This window comes from Setaria viridis, chromosome 8 (assembly GCF_005286985.2).
Source record: "Setaria viridis chromosome 8, Setaria_viridis_v4.0, whole genome shotgun sequence".
NCBI lineage: Eukaryota > Viridiplantae > Streptophyta > Magnoliopsida > Poales > Poaceae > Setaria > Setaria viridis.
Window position 1 is genome coordinate 5,700,318 of NC_048270.2, and position 21,444 is coordinate 5,721,761.

At 45.9% G+C, this 21,444-nt stretch overlaps 1 protein-coding gene and 1 pseudogene across 1 annotated transcript; one reads left to right on the forward strand and one right to left on the reverse strand.

The window, feature by feature from the left end:
- Positions 1-1,196: 1,196 nt before the first annotated feature.
- Positions 1,197-2,209, reverse strand: LOC117834234 (uncharacterized; annotated as a pseudogene).
- Positions 2,210-18,890: 16,681 nt separating this feature from the next.
- LOC140220183 (uncharacterized) lies at positions 18,891-19,460 on the forward strand. Its single transcript, XM_072290216.1, has one exon. The coding sequence runs from the start codon at positions 18,891-18,893 to the stop codon at positions 19,458-19,460; it is 570 nt and encodes a 189-aa protein (XP_072146317.1).
- The last annotated feature ends 1,984 nt before the right edge of the window (positions 19,461-21,444 follow it).

Here is a 21,444-nt window from a genome sequence, read left to right on the forward strand (position 1 = left end):
ATGGCCCTCTAAACTATATATAAATTTTATAATATATAAGCACTAATTATTCTTGCAAAAACAAATCTAGTAATATATTTTTAATTCAGCATGTTTGATAATTATCGAAGAACAATAAAGACTAAAACTAATAAGATTACCTTAAGGAAGAATAGAACTCCATAATATACATTGCTTCTCATAAAAATATAGTTCTTCGGGCATTTCTTGATGCAAAATCATCAAGGACGGTATTGAGATCAATAGTGTCCAAGATATCCCTCTCGATGGTGCACATAGCCAATCCATTTAACCTTTCTTGTGACATAGTTGATCTCAAATAGTTCTTCAACAACTTCAATTTTGAGAAACTTCTTTCTGCCGAAGCTACAGTCACAGGTACAGTTAAGAGGATTCGATTGGCAACTGAAACATTTGGATAGCAATCTGCAGCTATAACAAACTCCAGAATCTCAAGCGCTGATATCAAAGAATCTGGCAAAGTCACTTGTAGCACCTTTAATTCTGAAAAAAAATCATTGATCTCAACATCGGATGAGTTATCCTGAGAAAATGTTTCCACAAAATTCTTGCAGTGCAGCCAAAGATCAGCTTCATCCAAAGATTTCAAATTTTTTGAGTTGAACAAGAATCCAAAAATGTTATCAAATTTTTTCATCTGCTCAAATCTACTAGTCAATGAAGCAATTGCAGCATCAATCATAACATTGAAGTACTCTACTCTAAATGAGTCCACAACAGATCGTTGTATTTCCTCATCTTGGTCATCTTGTTCATCAAATTGTTTCTTTCTCTTTCCTTGACGTTTTGGACGAAATTTTGGCTCTATATCCATTTCAGATGCAATGTTTTTTGCTGTATCCATACTAGAAGTGAAACCTTCATCTCTATACTTCTTAAAATATGATATGACACCTTCAATATGTTTGAGAGTATCATCTATACTCACAATTTTAGATTGCAACTTCTTGCTCACCTTATTTATAGAGAATAAAATATCGTGCCAAATAACCAAACCAACTAAAAATTCAAAATTCTCTAGTGCACTCACCAAAGATTGACATTCACTAACTGCCATTGGATCATCAGTTGAAGCCTTCTCTAGCGCTATGAAAGCTGATCTTATTTGAGGAGTTTGGAATCTGATAGCTTGAACACTTTTTATTCGACTTTCCCAGCGTGTATTAGACCATGACTTAACTGTCAATCCTGGAACATTGTCCACTAAAATAATGATGAGAAATCATCTCATTCTGAATTTTATGCCCAAGATAATGATGATGAATCTCATTATTTTGAATCCGCCTAATATGGTCTTGCATCACTGGATCAAATTCACCTATCATTTCAACTGTGCCCAGAAAATTACCATTGCTATCTTGATATAGTTTCTCATTTTTTCCTCAAAAAGCCAAATTATGTTTAGCAAGAAACTTGACAGCAGAAACAATTCTTACTAAACCTTGTCTCCAACACTCTCTCTCCTTTGCAATTTGTCGTTGCAAATCATCGTCAATTGTTTTATTTTTGCTCAATCTTAGCCTAACTTCATTCCAAGTATTCATGTTTGTTATATGCTCAGCACTGTTCTCATGTTGCTTGAGTCTAAAACTAAGATGTTTCCAATCCCTCAATCCATCATGTGCTAGCAAACTTTTGCTCTGACTTGATTTGAACAATTTGCAGCAAAAATAAAAAACTTTATCCACATGTTTAGAGTAAACCAACCATTTTCTATCAACCATCTCACCATTGCTTAACTTTCTAGAGTAGTAAGCATATGAAAAATGTCTATTAAGAGCATCTACAGGGAACTCAAGATTCAATTCTCTCACCGGCCCCTTTTCAATCAATATATCTCTACCCTTATTATCAAGATTTTCCCAAGTTCTAGGATCAAAGACATCATGAATAGAAGCTTCTTGCACATCATCAATTGAAATTTCAGGTTGAGAGGAAGGCTGTAAATTTTCATTCTTTGTAGCTTCATCAATGTCATCAACTTGTTCACTTAAATTATCATTAACTTGTTGCTGTTGCTGCCCTTGTTCTTCAATATCAAGTGCATCTACAGGATTATCATCAGGCACAACACTGCTTGAAGCTGAAAAAACTTATGTATAGCACCTTTTTGAGATTCAATAAATTGATCTTCTACTCTTTTCCATTTTCTTTTTTGAGATCCCGACAGATGTTTTTTAGGTAACATTTTAAGTTTCTAACACCTAAATTAGAAGAAAAATATAACTATATGAGTACCGAGTACTAGAAATCGAAGTAATTAATTTAGATTAAAAATGATAAGAAAAAAAATCCTGACGAGGAAGGGAGGAAGCACACTGCACCTGCACGAGCCGCAGTCCTGCACGATGCACTGTCTGTGGTCTTAGGTCTACCCGTCGCGGCGTCGCCGTATGCAATCTGCGGTTGAGGTGTCGCCATTTTGGGTCGCTGTCGCCTGTTGCAGCGCACGACAGGGGGCAGGGGGCACTCGCACAGTCACCGCGTCGGCAGGCACAGGGGCATACGGAGACGACGAATTACGGACGGCGGCGTGGCGTAGAGCTGAGATTCTGGCGACAGGCGTTCGCGTCATTAGGCGTATACCTAAAAGGTCTATACGGGCAACTATACCTATTAGTCTATTACCTGGGGTCTTGGGCTGGGCCCCCCACTCCTGTGGGCCCTAGGCTGGTGCACATCGTGCACCCTCCAAGGGCCGGCACTAACTATAAATCCAAAAGTCCCTAATAGCATAACACCTCAACCTCAGCCTATGAGTAGGTATATATGTACAACACAAGGGTTTGAGGAATTTACACTACTACTCAAATTGCTATCACCGCCGGTTTTATAAGTATCACCGCCAGTTTCGGAGCAATTGGGAACATCATCCATTAGCACTGGCAATGAAAGTATCACAACAACTTATGTTTGGGATGTTACAATCAATGTTTCAGTATTTATGTTGGAATTAGCTAGCGGTTTCTAATATTGCTCCATGCGGTTTAGACATTACACTAATGGGGTGTTTGGGAGACAGGGGCTAAACTTTAGCCCTGTCACATCGGACGTTCGGATGCTAATTAGGAAGACTAAATATGAGCTAATTACAAAACTAATAGCAGAACCCCTAGGCTAAATCACGAGACGAATCTATTGAGCCTAATTAATCCATCATTAGTGAATGGTTACTGTAGCACCACATTGTCAAATTATGGACTAATTAGGCTTAATAGATTCGTCTCGCGATTTAGCCTAGGGGTTGTGTAATTAGTTTTGTAATTAGTCTAGGTTTAATACTCCTAATTAGTGTCCAAACATTCGATGTGACGGGAGCTAAAATTTAGCCCCCTCCTCCCAAACACCCCCTAATAGTTTTTACCATGTTGCACATTTGTTTTGGAATATATTACAATGGTCAATCTGCGATGTTGTAATTGATTATTTTTATAATTAGCTTTGTTTTCTTCTGTTGTGTTATGTTTGTTCAGATGTTTCAACTGTTAATATGCGACGTTGTAAGGACTTGTTCACGAAAATATGTTGTAGCGTACATATGAGTTGCTGCAGTGGAAAATTTTTAACTGAAATGTTGCATGAAACATATTTATATATGTTGAGGCGGGATTTTTTTCGTGTGTGCGAAGCTTGTACCAGAACATTTATTCTTTGATGTTTTACACAACATGAGACATATGTTGCAGTGAAAATGTTCCGCTCAATCCACCAGTGCTACTCTGTTGGAAGCTACCGGTGCTATACTCTGTTAATATCCGCTCAATCCAACGTTGGAAGCTTCTACCAGAATCTTTATTTTTTTGGTTGCATGTCTTTACCTATTATTAAAGCAAGTAACGTTTCTGCCTGGATTTTTCGTCCGTCGGACTATTTTTCAAAAAAACCCCTAACATTTCGTGATATCAACCCGCAGTCCAATTCTGAGTATAGGGGGGCTCGAGTGCAAAAAAAATAGGAAAACGAGGGATTAAAGTGAAAAGAGTTCCGCTCCCTCGTTCCCCTCTCCTCCCTCGGGGGATCGAGATCCGCCGCACTCCGTCCGGCTCCGGTCCCGTCCCTCGGGGGATCTAGACGCCGCTGCTCCATCCGGCCCTCCACCCAGCTCCCTCGTTCCCCTCCCCTTCCTCCGCCGCCCTCCCTCTGGGGATCTAGCCGCCGCCGCTCCGTCCGGCCCTCCACCCCATGTCCACCGACGACCTCCCGCCATCCTCCGACATCGACGTCATCATCCTCCATCGACTTCCCGCCGCCGCTCCGTCCAGATCCGGGGCCTGCGGTCGGTTCCCACCTTCGCCCTCCTCCCCATGTCTATCGACGACCTCCCCTTGTCCTCCGACATCGACGCCATCATCCTCCGTCGACATCCCGCCGCTGTTCAGTCCAGATCTGGGGCCTGCGGCCGTTTCCCACCTTCGCCCTCCACCCTTGGTCCCGGGGTCGGATGCGCCCAACCCCTTGACGGTGGAACTCCGCCTCGCCCGACCCTTGGTCCCGGGGTCGGATGCGCCCGACCCCTTGAGGGTGGACCTCCGCCTCGCCCGACCCTTGGTCCCGGGGTCAGATGCGCCCGACCCCTTGAGGGTAGAACTTCGCCTCGCCCGACCCTTGGTTCCGGGGTCGGATGCGCCCGACCCCTTGAGGGTGGAACTCCGCTGCGCCCGACCCTTGGTCCCGGGGTCGGATGCGCCCGACCCCTTGGTCCCGGGGTCGGATGCGCCCGACCCCTTGAGGGTGGAACTCCGCCTCATCCGACCCCGAGTGAAGCTCCGCCTCGCCCGACCCTGAGTCCTGGGGTCGGGAGTGTCTGACCCCTGAGCGGAACGTTGGAGTAGTCCGAGGCGAAGTCGAATCCGACGTGTAGTCGAACTCGAACTGGTTGACTTTGAACGTCTCCTCCTCCTCCACTTCCAGGAGGAGGCTCCCGCCCGTCGAGAATGGCCACGGCAGCGCAGGTCTTGCAAATGAAAATTCTTGTTCAAAGTTCAAAAATGGTACGAACAAACGTATAATAACGTGACAGCAAGTAATGACCCGTAGCAACGCACGGGCATTTCTGCTAGTAACATGATATATATATATATATATATATATATATATATATATATATATAACTATACTGTACAATACCCTGGGTACAGAATAATATTCCGTACCCGAGCTCATCCACCGCGTCGGCTCCCACCGTTCCCCCACCCCCGCCAGTTTTTTTTCTCTAGTATTTTCCAATCTGCTATCCACGCACCATTCACGAACATGGCTCTTCAGTTGTGGGTGGCCTTCAGTTCCATCTGCTATCCACGCCACTTGGATTTCGCTTCCGCCGCCGCCGGTTGCCAGCTTCCTCCTCCACCGTTGGTTGCCAGCCTCCTCCGCCGCCGCCGGTCGCCAGCTTCCGCCGCCGCCCCCCGGTCACCAGCTGATTCCGCCGGTCGCCCACTCCTTTCGCCGCCGCCCCCGGTCACCATTTACTTCCACCGGTCGCCAGCTCCTTTCGCCGCCGCCCCCGTTCAACAGTTTCTTCCGCCGGTCGCCTGCTCCTGCCCCCCCTCCCGGTCACCAGCTGCTCCCGCCGGTCGACAGCTCCCGCCGCCACCGCCGGTCACCAGCTTTCGTCGCCGCCATCATGCGTTATCCGCAGCCCCCGGCGCCACTCCACATCCTTAGCCGCCGGCGCTATTTCCTTAATTATTCTGCGAGAGATTAATCGATAGACATGCTGCAGATCGAATGTATTTGGTTTGGATCTATGGAGGTATTCTTCATTATTTGACTCCGTTCCTCCCATAGGCGGCGATGGCACTCACGGTACCTGAGCCCGCCGGCGCAGGCGATGGCGCCGCGGATGGCCCTTGGGGCCTCTCCACCCTCCGCAGGTGACGGCGCCTACTCCTCCAAGCTCCTCGACGCGCTGCGCCTCGTGGTGCGTTCAGGCGGCCGGTCGCGAGGTGGCCGCGCGGGGCCGGTCGCGCTGGAGCTGTGCCATCCTCGCCCGCCGGTGCCGGCGCCGGCCGCTCCACCAGCGCGCGAGCCTCGTCCCGTCCCTTCCCTCCCCACCCCCCAACCCCCGCAGGCCGGGGACGAGGCTGCTGGCGAGCAAGACCTGGGTGCTGGGAAGGCTGGTGCTCGGGTGCTGGAGGCTGTCATCGCTCCCTGCGCTGCTGGCCGTGGTGTCCGACGACTACATTGCGGCGCTCCAGATGCAGGTGCGCGCCATGAACCAGCTCATGCAGGGCATTGAGGAGGTTGCCGGCGGCGTGATCATTCACGTTTTTAAAAACTAGAGAAGTTTTTCCCGTGTACTTCTATATGACGCTACGCAGATTCATTAGAACTAGGTTGTGGTAGTTTCAAGCATATCTTAATTTCTCTGAGAAAATTGTGCATCTTCATAGAGGGAGAGATAACCGGCATGCTTATGTTGCCTGTGCTAGATGCTATTATTCAAGCCTTCCATCAGAATGGCGAGATTGTCTTGAGACCTGGACTAAATGCTGTTTGAGTGCGATAGAACCATGATACAAATTCATTATCAACTTGGTATGAGGGTCTAATGACATGGCACTATGATTACAGCTCGAGTTAAGTTAAGACATGAAGTCATCAATGATTCCTTCTGTTAAATTTACCCATCTGGATATGTAGATATGCTTTTGTGATATGGTTAGATTTTCTAATTTAGGCTAATTAAGATTAGAGCTCATGTTGTCATCTGAAATGTTGGCAGGAGCCAAATACTGAAATATTACCATTTTTTAATTTGTTGTTTGGTTTGGTTTGTCTTCATTGTCGAAAAAAGACTAATAATCATGTTTATGAACTACTAGGAGATATGCTTTGTTTTTTCTTTGGAGTTTTGGACTCCATATTCTCTAACTAGCAATGAAGTGCAGATAGGAAATGCTGACAAACACACAATCTTATTTATGCTAATGCCTCTCATCAATACTGTAAGGTTCTAATGAGGGAGGGGTCAACTTGACTGAGGATATATGTAAATACCAGAAGATTGAAATTGATTGTATGAACTAATTGGTCATCAGGTAACACTGCAATCAGTCACTCAGTCAGCTAAATAGTTTCAGATTGCAAGAATATGGTTAAACAATGTACTTATAGTTGATTGCAAGAATTTAGTTAAACAATGTTATAGTCAATTTAGTTATGTTTGAGTAATTATTTCAAGTGGAATCACTTCATGCAGTGTTCTTCAAAGAATGAGCTGCCCACTGCTCAGAACCCCATCAGAGGCCATGATTAGCATATGTGATGGCATATAGCTCAGGGTGTGTAGTGGTAGGCGTAGGCTAAGACCATGTGAGTAGCTGTGTTTGATGTGAGCACATGCGGCAACAGCGACACTCTTGGCAATCAGGTGAGCAGCTGTGTTTGATGTTGGTGAAATTGATTTTGATGCATAAAAATGTTTCTGTATCTGGTCAATTATGCTGGAAGGCATCCATGATGGCATGCTGCTGAGACTGCATGAGGTCAGGAATTCTTCTGATGCAATTGATCTTGCCTGTGATTTTTGTTCAATTAATCCTATTTCCAATTTTAATTTATGCTCCTTTGTGTAGATCTGACACCACTGGAGAGGTGGATCTTATTTCTTCAGATAATCCTTCTGCATGGTAATTGTTGGTTTCTAACCATATTGCCTCTCTGTTGTTTTTCTGTAGATTCTTGCATGCATGCTAATCCCCTTCTCCTTGTGATGCAGTCATGCTGACAGGTTCATATTTGCAATACAAATTATCCCAGATATAGCGTTGAAAAATCAGGGCAATAGGAGATACAGCCCAGCAGTACATCTAGAATAAAGGTTTTTTTTACCTTACCATCTCGTATGTCCCTCACTGTGACTATATGCTTTCCAGGATCATCTCATATCAATCCAATCAAATCTCAGCCCCTGGACCGGCTGATAATTATTTCCGATGAAGAATTGAGTGATATCTATCGTTAATTTAAAAGATATTGTTTCTTTCCATGGTGATAAAAGTGCAATGTTTCCATCAGATAGAAGATGTGTTTGTTTTCTTTGTTATCTGTTATAAGAATTTTGTTTTGTTTTATTGTTTTTTCGCAAAGACCACTCATTTGGTGACGTTTCTTGTTTTTTTTTAAAAGAGCATATTCTTTTGTAGTTGGTGCTGTGTCAGTTAAATCCATAATTTTCTGCTTGCAACTATCTGTCGGTTTTCTCTCCCACTCTATAGAATTTTCACTTGGTATGCCATGGCCTATTGGCCTGAAGGTGGAAGTTTCATTTGCTTCATTTGTCAGTACGCTCCCATTTGGCTTTTGGTCAGTATCTCTTCTAAGATTGCACCTATTAAACATTGGGCATAATATGTGGTATCAATACATCTACCCTTATCTTTATATGTAGCTGCTGATATTTCCACGTTCCACTCTGCCAGCTTGTCCCGACATTGGACTCGATATATATATCTGTGGTTCGGTGGATATATTGTTTGGTCAGGACCATACTCAACATTGTAGATTCATTTTTTTGTTTTTTTTTCGGGGTTAAATATCTGACCAGCAGCAAGGACGAGATGCGCATGTACTCAAATAGGAGTTCATGTTCCTGAATTCTTTCATTTATTTCTAAAACGCTCCATTGAATTTGGAACTTTGCTGTACCAGGATGCGAGCGAGCTGCAGCAGCAAGCAGGCCAAGGCAACAGTTCGCGGGAAGACTGGTATCCAGGTAAGTAATTAATCAACTACCCATTGGATATGATGTGGGTACATCGATCATGGCTGACATGTGTGGATGAAAGGAACTCAAATTAACTTACCCCATGACACGTTTCTGAAACTAATTCATATTCAGCATACGGAAACAAAGTGATTCTCCTGCTGGCAAATGTTGCAGTCCACGAACATTTAATAGAGAAGCTGCTAATATGCATGATTAGCTATATGTTTGGATGGATTAAACCAATGCACAATTGATCTAAATGCTGCAGCTTTCAGTTATACAGAGATTAAAGTTACGTTGCCAAGATTGTTATTGTTCAGTTCACAAATTTGTGTCAGTTGTCTTGAGATTCTAAACTAGGTGATTCTAAACTACTATTTTGGTTGTTTGGTTGACTTCATACTAGCAGAGAAAGATAGTTTTCTGTGACCGGATCTAAAGATCTTTGGATATACTCTACTCTTTTGGAGCTATATGGTTTTCTATCTTGACAAGATCCAAAATTTATAATCACGATAACCAGTTAACTTGCAATTGGACCGGTGGGTGACAAAATATTGACAGTATTTTTAATTTTCAATTGGTTAAATAATCTTGAAAGAAATATCATGTCTGGAGCTTGCTGCAACAAACATGCCAATCTATTGTTAACGATCTTCCGCAATGTATATGGGCTGTCTTTAACCTGCATATACTAATAATACTTAGCTCTTTTGCAGATTGCAATATGCATGCTGGTTACCTGCACACGGGATGGTCGATTGGCTATACGTCTGTTGATTTTTCTTTTTGTTTATTGTAGTTCCCCAAATTGTAAAAACAGGATCAATGAAATAGCAGAGTGTACTGAATTCTCATGGACAACCGTGTGCACCGTTTAAATATGATCATTGAAATAGCATAATGTACTCGGTCAAAAAATCATTGTATTCGATCTAAGTTTTTGTTTCTTTTATGGCACTTTTTGCAATCACGGTTCTATATGTAAAGATAAATTAATTTACAGCGCTGCTACATACCGTTACAAACTGATTTCGATCAGTGTCTCCCAATTGTAAATTTATTTGGTTTTTTCCTGACCCTGCTTGGAAATTCTTCCAACGCAAGCACCAGTACTATAGATTACCCCTTATCATGCCTATTCCACTCAAAATGTAAAGAAACTATTTTTCGTCCAACAAAATCTGGTTTTATTTGACCGACACCTAGTTTCCCGTGTGCACAATTTTTTTCTTCTTGAAATTCACAATATCTTCTATTTGACTGACGTTTAAAACCAGGCTGGAATCGAACCTCCGCACATCCTGGACCTGCAATCTGCTTCTCTGTTCCATCGCACGCTACAGCACCCGAGGGAAACAAAAAACCTGGGGAAAAAAATCATCGCACGCTACCGCACGCGAGCGAAACAAATAAGGCTGCGGAAAAAAAAACCATCGGACAGGTGGGAGGGGCGCTCGTTCCCTGCGTGGCGAAAGAAAATCGACCGGAGGGAGGCGCGGGTGGCGGGCGGAAGCGAGGCGCGCTGGGTCGGTGGGGGGCTCGGGTACAGCCCTAGGTACAGCGGAAATTTTCCAAATGCTCAACCGTCTTGACACCAGCTAGCACCCAGAATGGAGGTCTAGGCGCTAGCAACTCCAAAGATCTTATATGACTTTAATTAATTTCTAGCATGTGTAGGAGATGCGCATATGCGTGCATGGTAAAGTGTGCTGAGTATGTACTCTTTCAAAAGAAAAATATTCTGACAGTAGAGCATACATGTTAAGCATGAATATGGCCACTTGAAAAAACTATTAGGTAGAGTGGAAACCATTGGCATTTTTTTCCTTCACTGTATCACCATTCACCAATTCACCACAGTATCTTTTATAGTTTCTAACTGGCAATTGAAATGAAAAAAAAACACAAACTTATAATAAATAGGAATGTAGGATAAACAAGAATATTTAATATTATGCGGATGGCACCTAATCTCCCCCTCTTTGTACAGCATAATCAAAAGGTGAGGGAGAATAAAAAACGCTAAGCACAACATATAGTGTGCTATAGAATTCAAACTTGATCATTAATCCTTTTAGATGATTGCGTACCACATCTTCCTTGTGGTGATGCGACCATTAGGATGGTTGCTTATCTGCACGGAAATCCTATCTTTGCCAAGCGGTGTGGTACCAGTCAATCAAATGAACGTCGCCTAGGTTCGTGACCCAAGAATTGTTCCACGGGTTACAGACTTACAGTAGGCCCAATGGCCCATGTTCAAGGTACAACGGGAAACAAATGGTGTGAGTTGAAACAACAACAGTACAACGGGAAATCTTGGGGACAAAAGTCAACGTCGGCCTTTGGTCTAACAGGTTAATTTCACAAAATCTTGGGGAAAAAAAAGACACTTGTTATCTGGACTTTGGTTGAACCAAGAGTAATTAAGCTTCATTCATCTCATGAAATCTTAATCAGGATTCAAACTTAACCATTAAAGCAGAAGCTGTGTGACCACACACAGTTGTGTTTCAGACCCAGCCCACCAGGGATTTCCAAATCTTTGGGTAGTGGCGGGTCTTTCGCTGTAATGTGGCAAATAGGAATTCCAACTACCATTAATGTTACAGTCCAAGCATATATACATGAGTAACATCTCACAGAGAAAACGGTTTTAAACAAAGGTATATTTTGCATACTGCAGTTTCTCGTCTGTGTACCTTGGTAAAGTATATTCCATTCTTAGAGTTGCTGGTCCGCCGAGCACGCTGAGCAGATAAAGCAAGCTTCACTACCCTTGATCTCCAGAAGCACAAAATCTTTCCTCAAACTCATTGGGAGCCTCATAAGAGATCTGAACCGGCGGCCACTATCGTCGTAGCTGAGAATGCGATAGGCTTTCAGCATATCATCTGGATCCAAGCCAGGTATCTCTTCAAGCGCGGTCAAGATCGTCGCCTCGGGTGAAGCTGCGGCCTTCGATGCCTGCATAGGTGCTCCAGCCGACTCGACTGGAGATTGCAGTGATTTCCTTATATCGTTGGCTTGCAGCTCAATCTCCGCATGGCTTTTGTTCGCCAAGCTTGGCACAGTTTGTTCCTGTGTAGAATCAGGCTTCAAACTGCTTGGTTTAGAATTGAAGTAGTCGGAGACCCTGCTGGGACGGATGTTTTGCCAACTTTTGGACCCCAGTACGTTGGGGTAGCGGAACACGGATTGTAGTGTCTTGCTCCTCATGTCCACCGCGATCGTCCACACCGTGCTGCCGCTATTTTTGTCATGATTATTGCACCCGCGCACCAAGAAACAGATGACATCGGGTTCGTCAAAGCTCACGACCGGGTACTCCAGTTTGACACGTGGGAGGTCCTTGTAGCTGTCCAGGGCCCAAAGGTAAGCAGAGTCGAGAATGCCGTCCATGACCCAGGTCATGTCGTCCATGTTAAGAGTCCAGGTGTGGACGGTGTAGGCATGTTCAGAAAGTCGGCAGTTGCTTCTGCTCGGTCCGCCACAGCAGCATCGGGGAAAGATATTCACGAACTTCACCGTGCCGCCGCCGGCGGTGACGCACACGTTCCGGAACACCGTCTGGCCGAAATTGGGATCCTTGGGGAGCGGCACGTAGCGCAGGCCGGGGCTCTCGTCGAACACTTTGGAGAAGATGAGGCCGTGCCTCATGTCAGCCCAGCAGAGCAGCTCGTCGCCGACGGGGATGACGGTGTCGTTGTGCCACGTGGACGGAAAATCCTTACCTTCACCGCCGTCATGGCTAACCCGAGGTCGGGTGGCCCTCCACTCACCGGAGCGGAGCAGCCGGAGCTCGCCGGCCGCCATCCGCGTCGTGTTGTCATACCCAATCCTGAGCTCCGCCACAACGAACTCGTCCTCGCCGCGGCGCAGCAGGCCGGTGCCATCACGATCCAGGTAGCAGACCGGGAGCAGCAACAAAGCCGGCGGCCGCGGGGTCACGGCGGCCGCGTCGAAGGCGTTGTAGATGAAGTGGTCAGTCACGCGACCTAAGCTAGAAACCTTGATGAGCACGGAGTCACCGTGGGCCGCGACGACGTCGGAAGTGGATTGGACGCCGTCCGGATGTTGGACGCACACGCGCGACCCCTCCGGCGGCGGCGCGACGCAGATCGAGACGGCGATGGGAAGGCCGGTGGTGGTGTGTCCGGCCGCCTGGGTGTTCCTGTCTGCGATGGAGGAGCCCGTTGCCACGGCCGTGCAGGAGCGATGGAGCAACACCCATGGAGGGTAGGTCGTCGCCGCCGCCGCCGCCGTATCGAGTTGGTTTGCCCTTGCGCGTCGAGAAGATCGAGATCGTTTCGTCATGTTTGCACAGTGCCCGTGCCTCGGATTGCGATGGGGTGGAATATGAGATCCCATGATTTGTACAGAAAATTAACTCTATCTACTAAATTACAAACAGAAAAATATATTTACATGCGTATCGACGATCGATGGAGTTCTCAAGATGCACAGGACGCCTTTGTTCTCTGCAGGCCCCATGATCCATGTCAGCTAAAAGTTTGCCCATGATTCATGTCGCCTACGTGATCAGGGACCAAATAATATGTTTTTTCCAGTCCAATCTCACCCTTTGATGCATATTCAATTCCTAGTTTTTCAAACACAACCTATTAGCCTGTTTTATCAAATGCATAATATTTTATTGCAAGACATGGTTGGATAGCCACCCCTTGATTGTTACGATTATTTCTTTTTTTCCTGATGGAATTTCTTTTTTTTGAAAGGAAAACTGGGACTTTATTACTCAACGTCTTCGGGCGATTCGCCCGTTACAATTTCAGCGACAAACGCTGGTACATTACTGTCCCAAGAACTAGCAAGATGATCCGTGCAAATAGCACGGCTAGATTTGATGTTTCATTCTGTATGATTGTTTATCCAAAATATAGTTATCTTACAATTGACCAATGCATTATTTTAAGTTTCCTCAACAAATTTATGAAATATAGTTTCATATAACCTTTTCATGATGATGCTTCTACATACTCCATGCTAATCAACTGTTATTAGTGTCTCTTAATTTGGTTATACAATGAAATTTAATAGCAAAACACGAAAAGTGGAGGTTATATTTGTTTGAATTTTTACTCCTACAAATCTCTCCTTCAGTAGCTATCTTACTTTTTCTCATATTATATTCGTATAGAATCCTTTTTCTGTTCTCAATATAACATTTAGTTACTCTAAATTGTATTTTGTAAGATTATTTTGTTTATTTTTTCTATTACCATTACATATAAAATCTACTTGGTATTTCTTTACTAAAAAATTATGTATTTATATCTATTTGAGATGAACTTCTTTCTTTGGTTTTTTTTATTTTGAAGCCACATGAGAACCAATTGTTAATTTTGCATAATTCTACTATCTATTTGCCCGCACCTTGGATCTTTAATTTTACTTAATTCCACAGTTTCTTGATTCATTTACTATTTTTTATACTTTTCTAAAAATCCATTAATTCTAATATTAGTTTGAAAAGAATAGAAAACATGGCATTAGGACACAACCGCAACATCTCTATCATCGGTCCTGTCCTTCCCTTTGGGAAAATTGATTTCTTACTTTGCTTCTATCACCTTTGGCAATTCTTTATCTCATCAGCAGCTATAAAGCATCTATGACTTTCGCCAGGTGCTCCACCTCTTCCTTCCTATTTTTCGCATATGATCTAGCGATCAGACTACCGCCAGGACAGAAATTCAGGACATGTTGCATCTTCTCAATGTGACGGAACCACCCAAATTAACTTGACTAAAGTGTACTCAACATCGCCTCAAATGCAAATGGACACTTTAATCGAATTAAAATGGTAGCCTTTCGGGTTTCACCCGATGCAACCACGTGTCTCGGATCAAAATAAAGCATACTCGCACGAATGACAAGTCTAGAGATTACAACAATCCAGATACAATATTACAGGTCCCAAATTAATTTATTACAAACCAAGTGTTCAAATGCATAAAGTAGAATTCAGAGTTCAAAAGCAGCAGAAAAATAAATGGTAAGTTTAACGTCGATACACAATACCATGGTGAAGCCTGCCAAGGTGAGGGAGAATAAAAAAACGCTAAGCACAACATATAGTGTGCTATAGAATTCAAGCTTGATCATTAATCCTTTTAGATGATTGCTTACCACATCTTCCTTGTGGTGATGCGACCATTAGGATGGTTGCTTATCTGCACGGAAATCCTATCTTTGCCGAGCGGTGTGGTACCAGTCAATCAAATGAACGTCGCCTAGGTTCGAGACCCAAGAATTGTTCCACGGGTTACAGACTTACAGTAGGCCCAATGGCCCATGTTCAAGGTAAACTAATCTCCTAATCCGTCTAAGCCTCTAAGGGCAAGAATATTAGTAGTCCTGCAGTCAGCCTTTTGCTCAACGCAATCCTAAGACGACCTTCTAGACAATTTATATAATGTATTGTCGTAATTGCATAATTTCTAAATTTGTGCATGGAAACAAATGGAAGTTGTGAGTTGAAACAACAACAGTACAACAGGAAAAAAGTCAACCCGAAGGTTATGTTCCCAACCAACCCGAAGGCTAGCTTAGCACTACAAGAATTCAGCTCTAGCTCTAGCCTACAAGAGTAGCAAGAGAGAGAGGGAGAGAGGCTTCAAGTATGGTGTGTCCGGGGGGGTCTCCTCCTCCTTTTATAGGTGGTTGAGGGCGGTTCCTAGGAGGTATCTCTATGGAATCTTCTCCCACCGCCATCCTGAGTCAATAGGCGACTGTCACGTGGAAGATAAGGGTGGGAACCGCCTATCAAGGTTCGGCCAACACTGGGTTGGGCCGATTCTCTACCGCCTTTGCCTGTTGGGCTATCCTTTACTCCTCGATGCTGATCCTTGTGGACCCATGCTGGATTGGGTTGATTTGCTCTGGCATGTGGGACCTCTTAACCGTTGCGTATGCGTCAAAGTGTTCTTTTGTGTGTTTCGTCCGTGTTTATGCATGTTTCCTCTCTTGTACAGACTTGTGTCTGGAAAATCACTTATTTGCCAATGCATGTAGTGCGGCACAATCTCCTCTTAAAGCTAGTCTCTTGAAGCTATAGTGCAGCAGAAAAGCAGTGGTCTTTCCACATACCAGTCACCAAAGGGATAAGATTTGGAGGGAGGAAATTTTGAAGAAACTGAAGGTAGCACCTTCTATGGATACATGACTAGCCGCTGGGCTCATAGGGCGAGATTGGGGAGCGCACTGGAGCAGGAAGCCCTTGGGTTCTGCGCCTCTCGCCCATGTTGATGTCGTCGCCCCCTATGCTGAACCCGGTCGAAGCCGTGACACATCAGAGGTGGAGCAGCATGCAGTACCGTGGAGGGAACCATCGTCAGACGTCCTTGTTGCCACTGTATGCAATCGAGCATGACTCAAGCAAAGTGGCATGTATTGGAGCTCCCGTCGTGATGAAAGTGGCCCACCTCATCCGCTGATCCGCTACACCACAACCATGTCACTTGCCACCATTACCGTCTGTCGGTGCAGGAGCGGAGGCTGAGCCCGCTGGCCCGCCACTGCATGGCACCACCGCCTTGTCCATGATCCACCTCCTCCTGCTCCTATTGTCACGAGTGGCACAAGTCGAGGAGAGGTGGGAGGGACACCGCGGCATGCATGTGGACCCGTGAGAGGAAGGTGAGGTAGGGATTCTTGTGCAGGTGCAGATGAGGGAGCGGGAGGGAGAGCGCAGATGGCGTGGCGGTTAGGAGTGGGATGGGGGAGTTCAAGTGTCAGTCAGGATGATTTTGGGCGAGATGGGTATGGTGGGTGGGTAGGTGTTGGGGACCGCCCCACAACGCACCCTAAACGAGGCTGGTGGGAACCCTTTCTCTTAATCGTCTCTAACCTCGTCCATTTCCCCTTTTACGAAGCTAACAATTAACCGAAGTCAACTAGCGCGAAGATATCCACTCTGTGATTTTACAGGCGAGGACTCACAAAGTTGAAGCCCCCACGGAGCTCCGGCGATTTGACTTCGGGGAGGTTCCGTGACTAGAAGCCAAAGCTAGCTGACTCCGACCGAAGAAGGCGGAAAGCTTACGGAAGCTTGCTCAGCCCCGACGAAGCTCATGAACGGGAAGGGAAATAATCAAGACAGCCCTGGGACCGCATTATAGTAGGAAAATTTTGTAATAAGAGTCTTGGCGAGAGGGTCAGAAATGTAATCCCACTATGAAAGCGATATTTTGAGTAGGGGCCAAGTTACTGTCCTGTACGGAATATACTCAGGATGTAGTTGTTGGGTATGAGTATAACGGGAATGCAGAAATGTAACTTTATGACCCTATAAAGGGAGATGAACCCTCCCCCCTTAGGACGGACATTAATCACTGGTAGGATAGCCACTATTATGTTTGCTTGAGCTGTTACTATCTTCGTTTGTCGTGGCATTCTAACTGTCGTTTGGGTGAGTCCCAACATCTGGGGCCCACCGCGGCATAACTCGTTAAACAGCCCACGATGCCACCACAACGGAAAAGGAGACCCGCAACTCAGAGAGAAGACAACACGACAGAGGCTGGTCAGCCTACTGCCCCCGAAGCCATAGATCAAGTCCTTCCTGACAAGGACGAATGTCTTGCAAGAGTCGAGCAAGCCTTAAGGGCAAAAGCAATGAGCAAGAGACCTGCTGCCGAAGTCAACCACCAAAGCCAACAACCTGCGGCAAACGAAGCTGCCAACCGCACTGACGGCCACCAGCCCGCAACACCCGAAGCTATTGACCCCTCCAGCTTGGACAACGAGCTAGACTCAGTCCTCCGAGAGATAGAAGAAGTCAAAAGAAAAAAGGAGCAGTTAGCATGACAAGTGCAACAACAGAGGGAGGCTGCGTACAGGCTATCAAAGCTGAACGAGGCCAGGCGGCAGCTAGAAGCACTGCAGAAGGAAGTCGCTTAGCTTGAAAGCCCACTCGAGAACGCAAACCAGGCCACAATTTATTTTTATCAAAGTCCCACTGTTGATCAGGCACAGCTCCAGCCCAGCCTCAACTTCGGCCAAGGCACCCAACACCACTCGCCGGGGGTGTCCCTTGTGGTCGACGCCACATCGCCGCTCTCAATAGGGCTACGAACCGCACCATGGCCAACAACTTACAAGCCAACCACCATGCCCAAATTCAACGGGCGCATAGACCCACGGCAATTCTTAATGAGTTACGAAGCCGCTGTAGCTTCGGCCGGGGGAGATGATGTCGTCCTCGCCAAATCTTTCATAATTGCTTGCGAAGGCGCGGCACTAAACTGGTATTCACTGCTCCCTCCGCACACGGTGATCAGCTGGCATGACCTCAAGACAAAGGTCACTCCAAATTTTCAGGACTTCCATTACCCCCAAACGGCCCAGGCAGACTTCTTTCAGTGCAAACAAAAAGACAAGGAGCCACTCACAGAGTACGTAAGAAGATATGTCCAGCTTCGTTCTCAAGCACCGCACATTGAGGAATCTGTAGCAATATCTGCTTGCATCGCGGGCCTTACCCCCGGCCCAACAGCGTCAAAGCTATCAAGGAAAGAGCCCAAAACCATGAGTGCCCTCTTCAGCAAACTCGATGAATACATCAGGTCCGACGAGGACCACCGCAGAAGAGTGGCGGAACGCAACAAAGAGAGGCAAACAAACCAAAGCCGAAGCTGGCAACCTTTGCCTTACAACAAGCCTCAAAACCAAAACCAAAACCAAAGCCAAAACCGTGTCATGAACATTGAGGGAAACCAAAGCCAAAGCCAGAGCCAAAACCAAAATAACAATACACAAAGAGGGGGCCACTCTGGCAGAGGACGAGGTCGAGGAAGACAACAAAAGTCATTCTACTGTGTCAACCACGGCCATCAGAATCATCACAATATAGAGTGGTGCCCTAAAAAGAAAGAGGAAGAGAGAAAAGTTGCAAAAGAAGCCACGAAGGCAGCCGCACAAGCACCCAAAACAATCCACCACATAGCCTTTTTACCCACAACCAAGCTTCTACCACAACCAGCCCAGCTTCGCCAACTTCCAGCAACCAATGACTTGGCCTCTTCCACCACATATACAACCGTACCGCCAAACAATCCCGCAGCACGCCAATTCGAACCCGCCTCAGAAACCCCAAGAAACACTACCTCCACCCCCAAGCATGCCAGCCATAATGCCCAAGCCGGAGCCCAGCACACAAAACAACAACCAAAACTCCTTGCCTACCTTCGGAATGATAATGCCAATCACTGGAGGCTCCTCACTAGAGTTTGAAAACAAGAGGCAGAGGCGGAACTACTTCAGAGAGGTCAACGTGATCATTGATGACGGACCCCCAACAAAGCCAGAATGGGCACACATGCCCATAACCTTTACCGGAGAAGATTTCAAGCTCAAGACAACCTCGCACAATGATGCGATGGTTATCAAAGCATTGATAGTAGGCTGGACAGTAGGGAAAGTCCTGGTAGACACGGGCAGCTCCGCAGACATCCTCTTCGCAAATGCATTCAGAGAAATGAACATTGACATGAACATGCTCGACCCAACTGACATTGCGCTCCTCGGCTTCGGTGGAAAACCAGTGAAGGCCTTGGGAAAAATTACTCTCCCAGTTTCGTTTGGGGACCGTGATAATGCGAGGACAGAACACATCAACTTTGACGTGGTGGAGATGCAGTACTCCTACAACGCAATACTCGGCCGTGGCTTTATCACCAAAATGGACGCAACAATTAGATAGCTGTACCTATGCATGAAAATACCCGCCCTCAAAGGGGTTATAACAGTGTACGGTGACCAACAAATGGCAAGGAACATAGAAAAAGGGGTAGCTCCGGGCCAAAAGAATGTCCATCATCTAGCCTCATCGAACGAAGCCGAAAGCCTAGTAAAGCAAAAGGCCCACGATGAGCCCAAGAGAGATAAAGAGAAGATAAAAATCAGTGTGGACGAAGAAACAAAGAGGGTACTCCTAGACGGGTACATCGCAGACAGATTCATAACAATTGGGGCGAACCTCAACCCAGATGAAGAGCGTGACCTCGTCGAGTGCCTCAACAAGAACAAAGACATCTTCGCTTGGTCCGCAGGTGATCTAAAGGGGGTGGATAGGGAAATCATTGAGCACAGCCTCGACATCAGGCAAGGAGCTCGGCCAAAGAAACAGAAACTAAGAAAAATGTCTGACGAAAAGATCCAAGCTGTAAAGGCCGAAGTAGACAGGCTCCTCGAAGCTAACGTAATCAGGCCAATCCAATATCCCGACTGGCTAGCCAACACAGTACCAGTTAAAAAGAAAAATGGCAAATGGAGAATGTGCATAGACTTCACAGACCTCAACAAGGCCTGCCCAAAAGACGACTACCCTCTTGAAAGGATTGACAAGGTAGTGGATGACGCTGCAAACAGCGAAATGCTCTCGCTACTTGACCTCTTCTCAGGGTACCACTAGATCAAAATAAAAAAAGAGGACAAAGGCAAAACAGGCTTTGTGACACCCTTTGGAACATTCTGTTTCGTCCGTATGCCAGAGGGGCTAAAAAATGCAGGCCAAACATTCTCAAGGATGATGGCAACAGTCCTGGACAATCAGCTTCGGCGCAATATACTGGCCTACGTGGACGATATCATCATAAAAAGCGCCAAACGAAGCGACCACATCATGGACCTTAGAGAAACATTCGCTAACCTGAGGTCAGCCAACCTAAAGCTAAACCTAGAGAAATGTGTATTCGAAGTCCAAAGGGGAAAGATCCTAGGCTGCTTGGTAACGACAAAGGGCATTGAGGCCAACCCAGACAAAATCAGGGCGTTAACCAACATGTCAGAGCCAACCTCGCTCAACAAGTCCAACGACTCACGAGCAGGGTCGCAGCGCTAAATCATTTCATTCCGAGAGCAGCAGAGCGAAGCCTTCCTTTCTTCAAAGCACTTCGAAGCTCCAAAACATTTGAATGGGGACATGAGCAAAGCAAAGCATTCAAGGACCTCAGAGAGTACCTCCAATCCATGACGAAGCTATTCCCACCAGAGCCCAAATCACCACTGCTGCTGTACGTCTTAGCCTCAGCAAGAGCCGTCAGCGCTGCATTGATTCAAGAAAAAGAAATCGAAGGCAAAATACTTCGCATCCGAGGCCCTGAGCGGCTCAAAAATACATTACTCTGAACTAGAGAAAATCGCATATGCAGTCATCATGGCAACACAGAAACTACGACATTACTTCGAGGGGCACAAAATAGTCGTAGTAACCAGCCAACCTCTTCATGATCTCTTCTCAAATAGGGAAGCTTCTAGCCGTATCGCCAAATGGGCATCTGAGCTCTCAGAATTTGTCATCGACTTCGAAAGGCGCACGGCTATAAAATCCCAAGTGCTGGCTGACTTCGTCGTCGATTGGACCTCACCTAAACAGGAGCCAAAGCAGCTAGAAACGCCATGGGTCGTCCATTGTGATGGAGCCTGGTGCCGCAGAGGAGCAGGCGTCGCAGTGGTGGTCACCTCGCCAACAGGCATCAGAATCAAGTATGCAGCAAGGCTAGATTTTCCACGAACCGCGAAGTCAACCAACAACACCATAGAGTACGAGGGACTACTGCTGGCCTTAAGAAAAATGAAAGCCATAGGGCAACAAACATTCATCATCAGAACGGACTCGAAGGTAATCCGTGATCACATCGAAAAGGACAGCGAGGCCAAAGAGCCAGAGCTCATCAAATACCTTG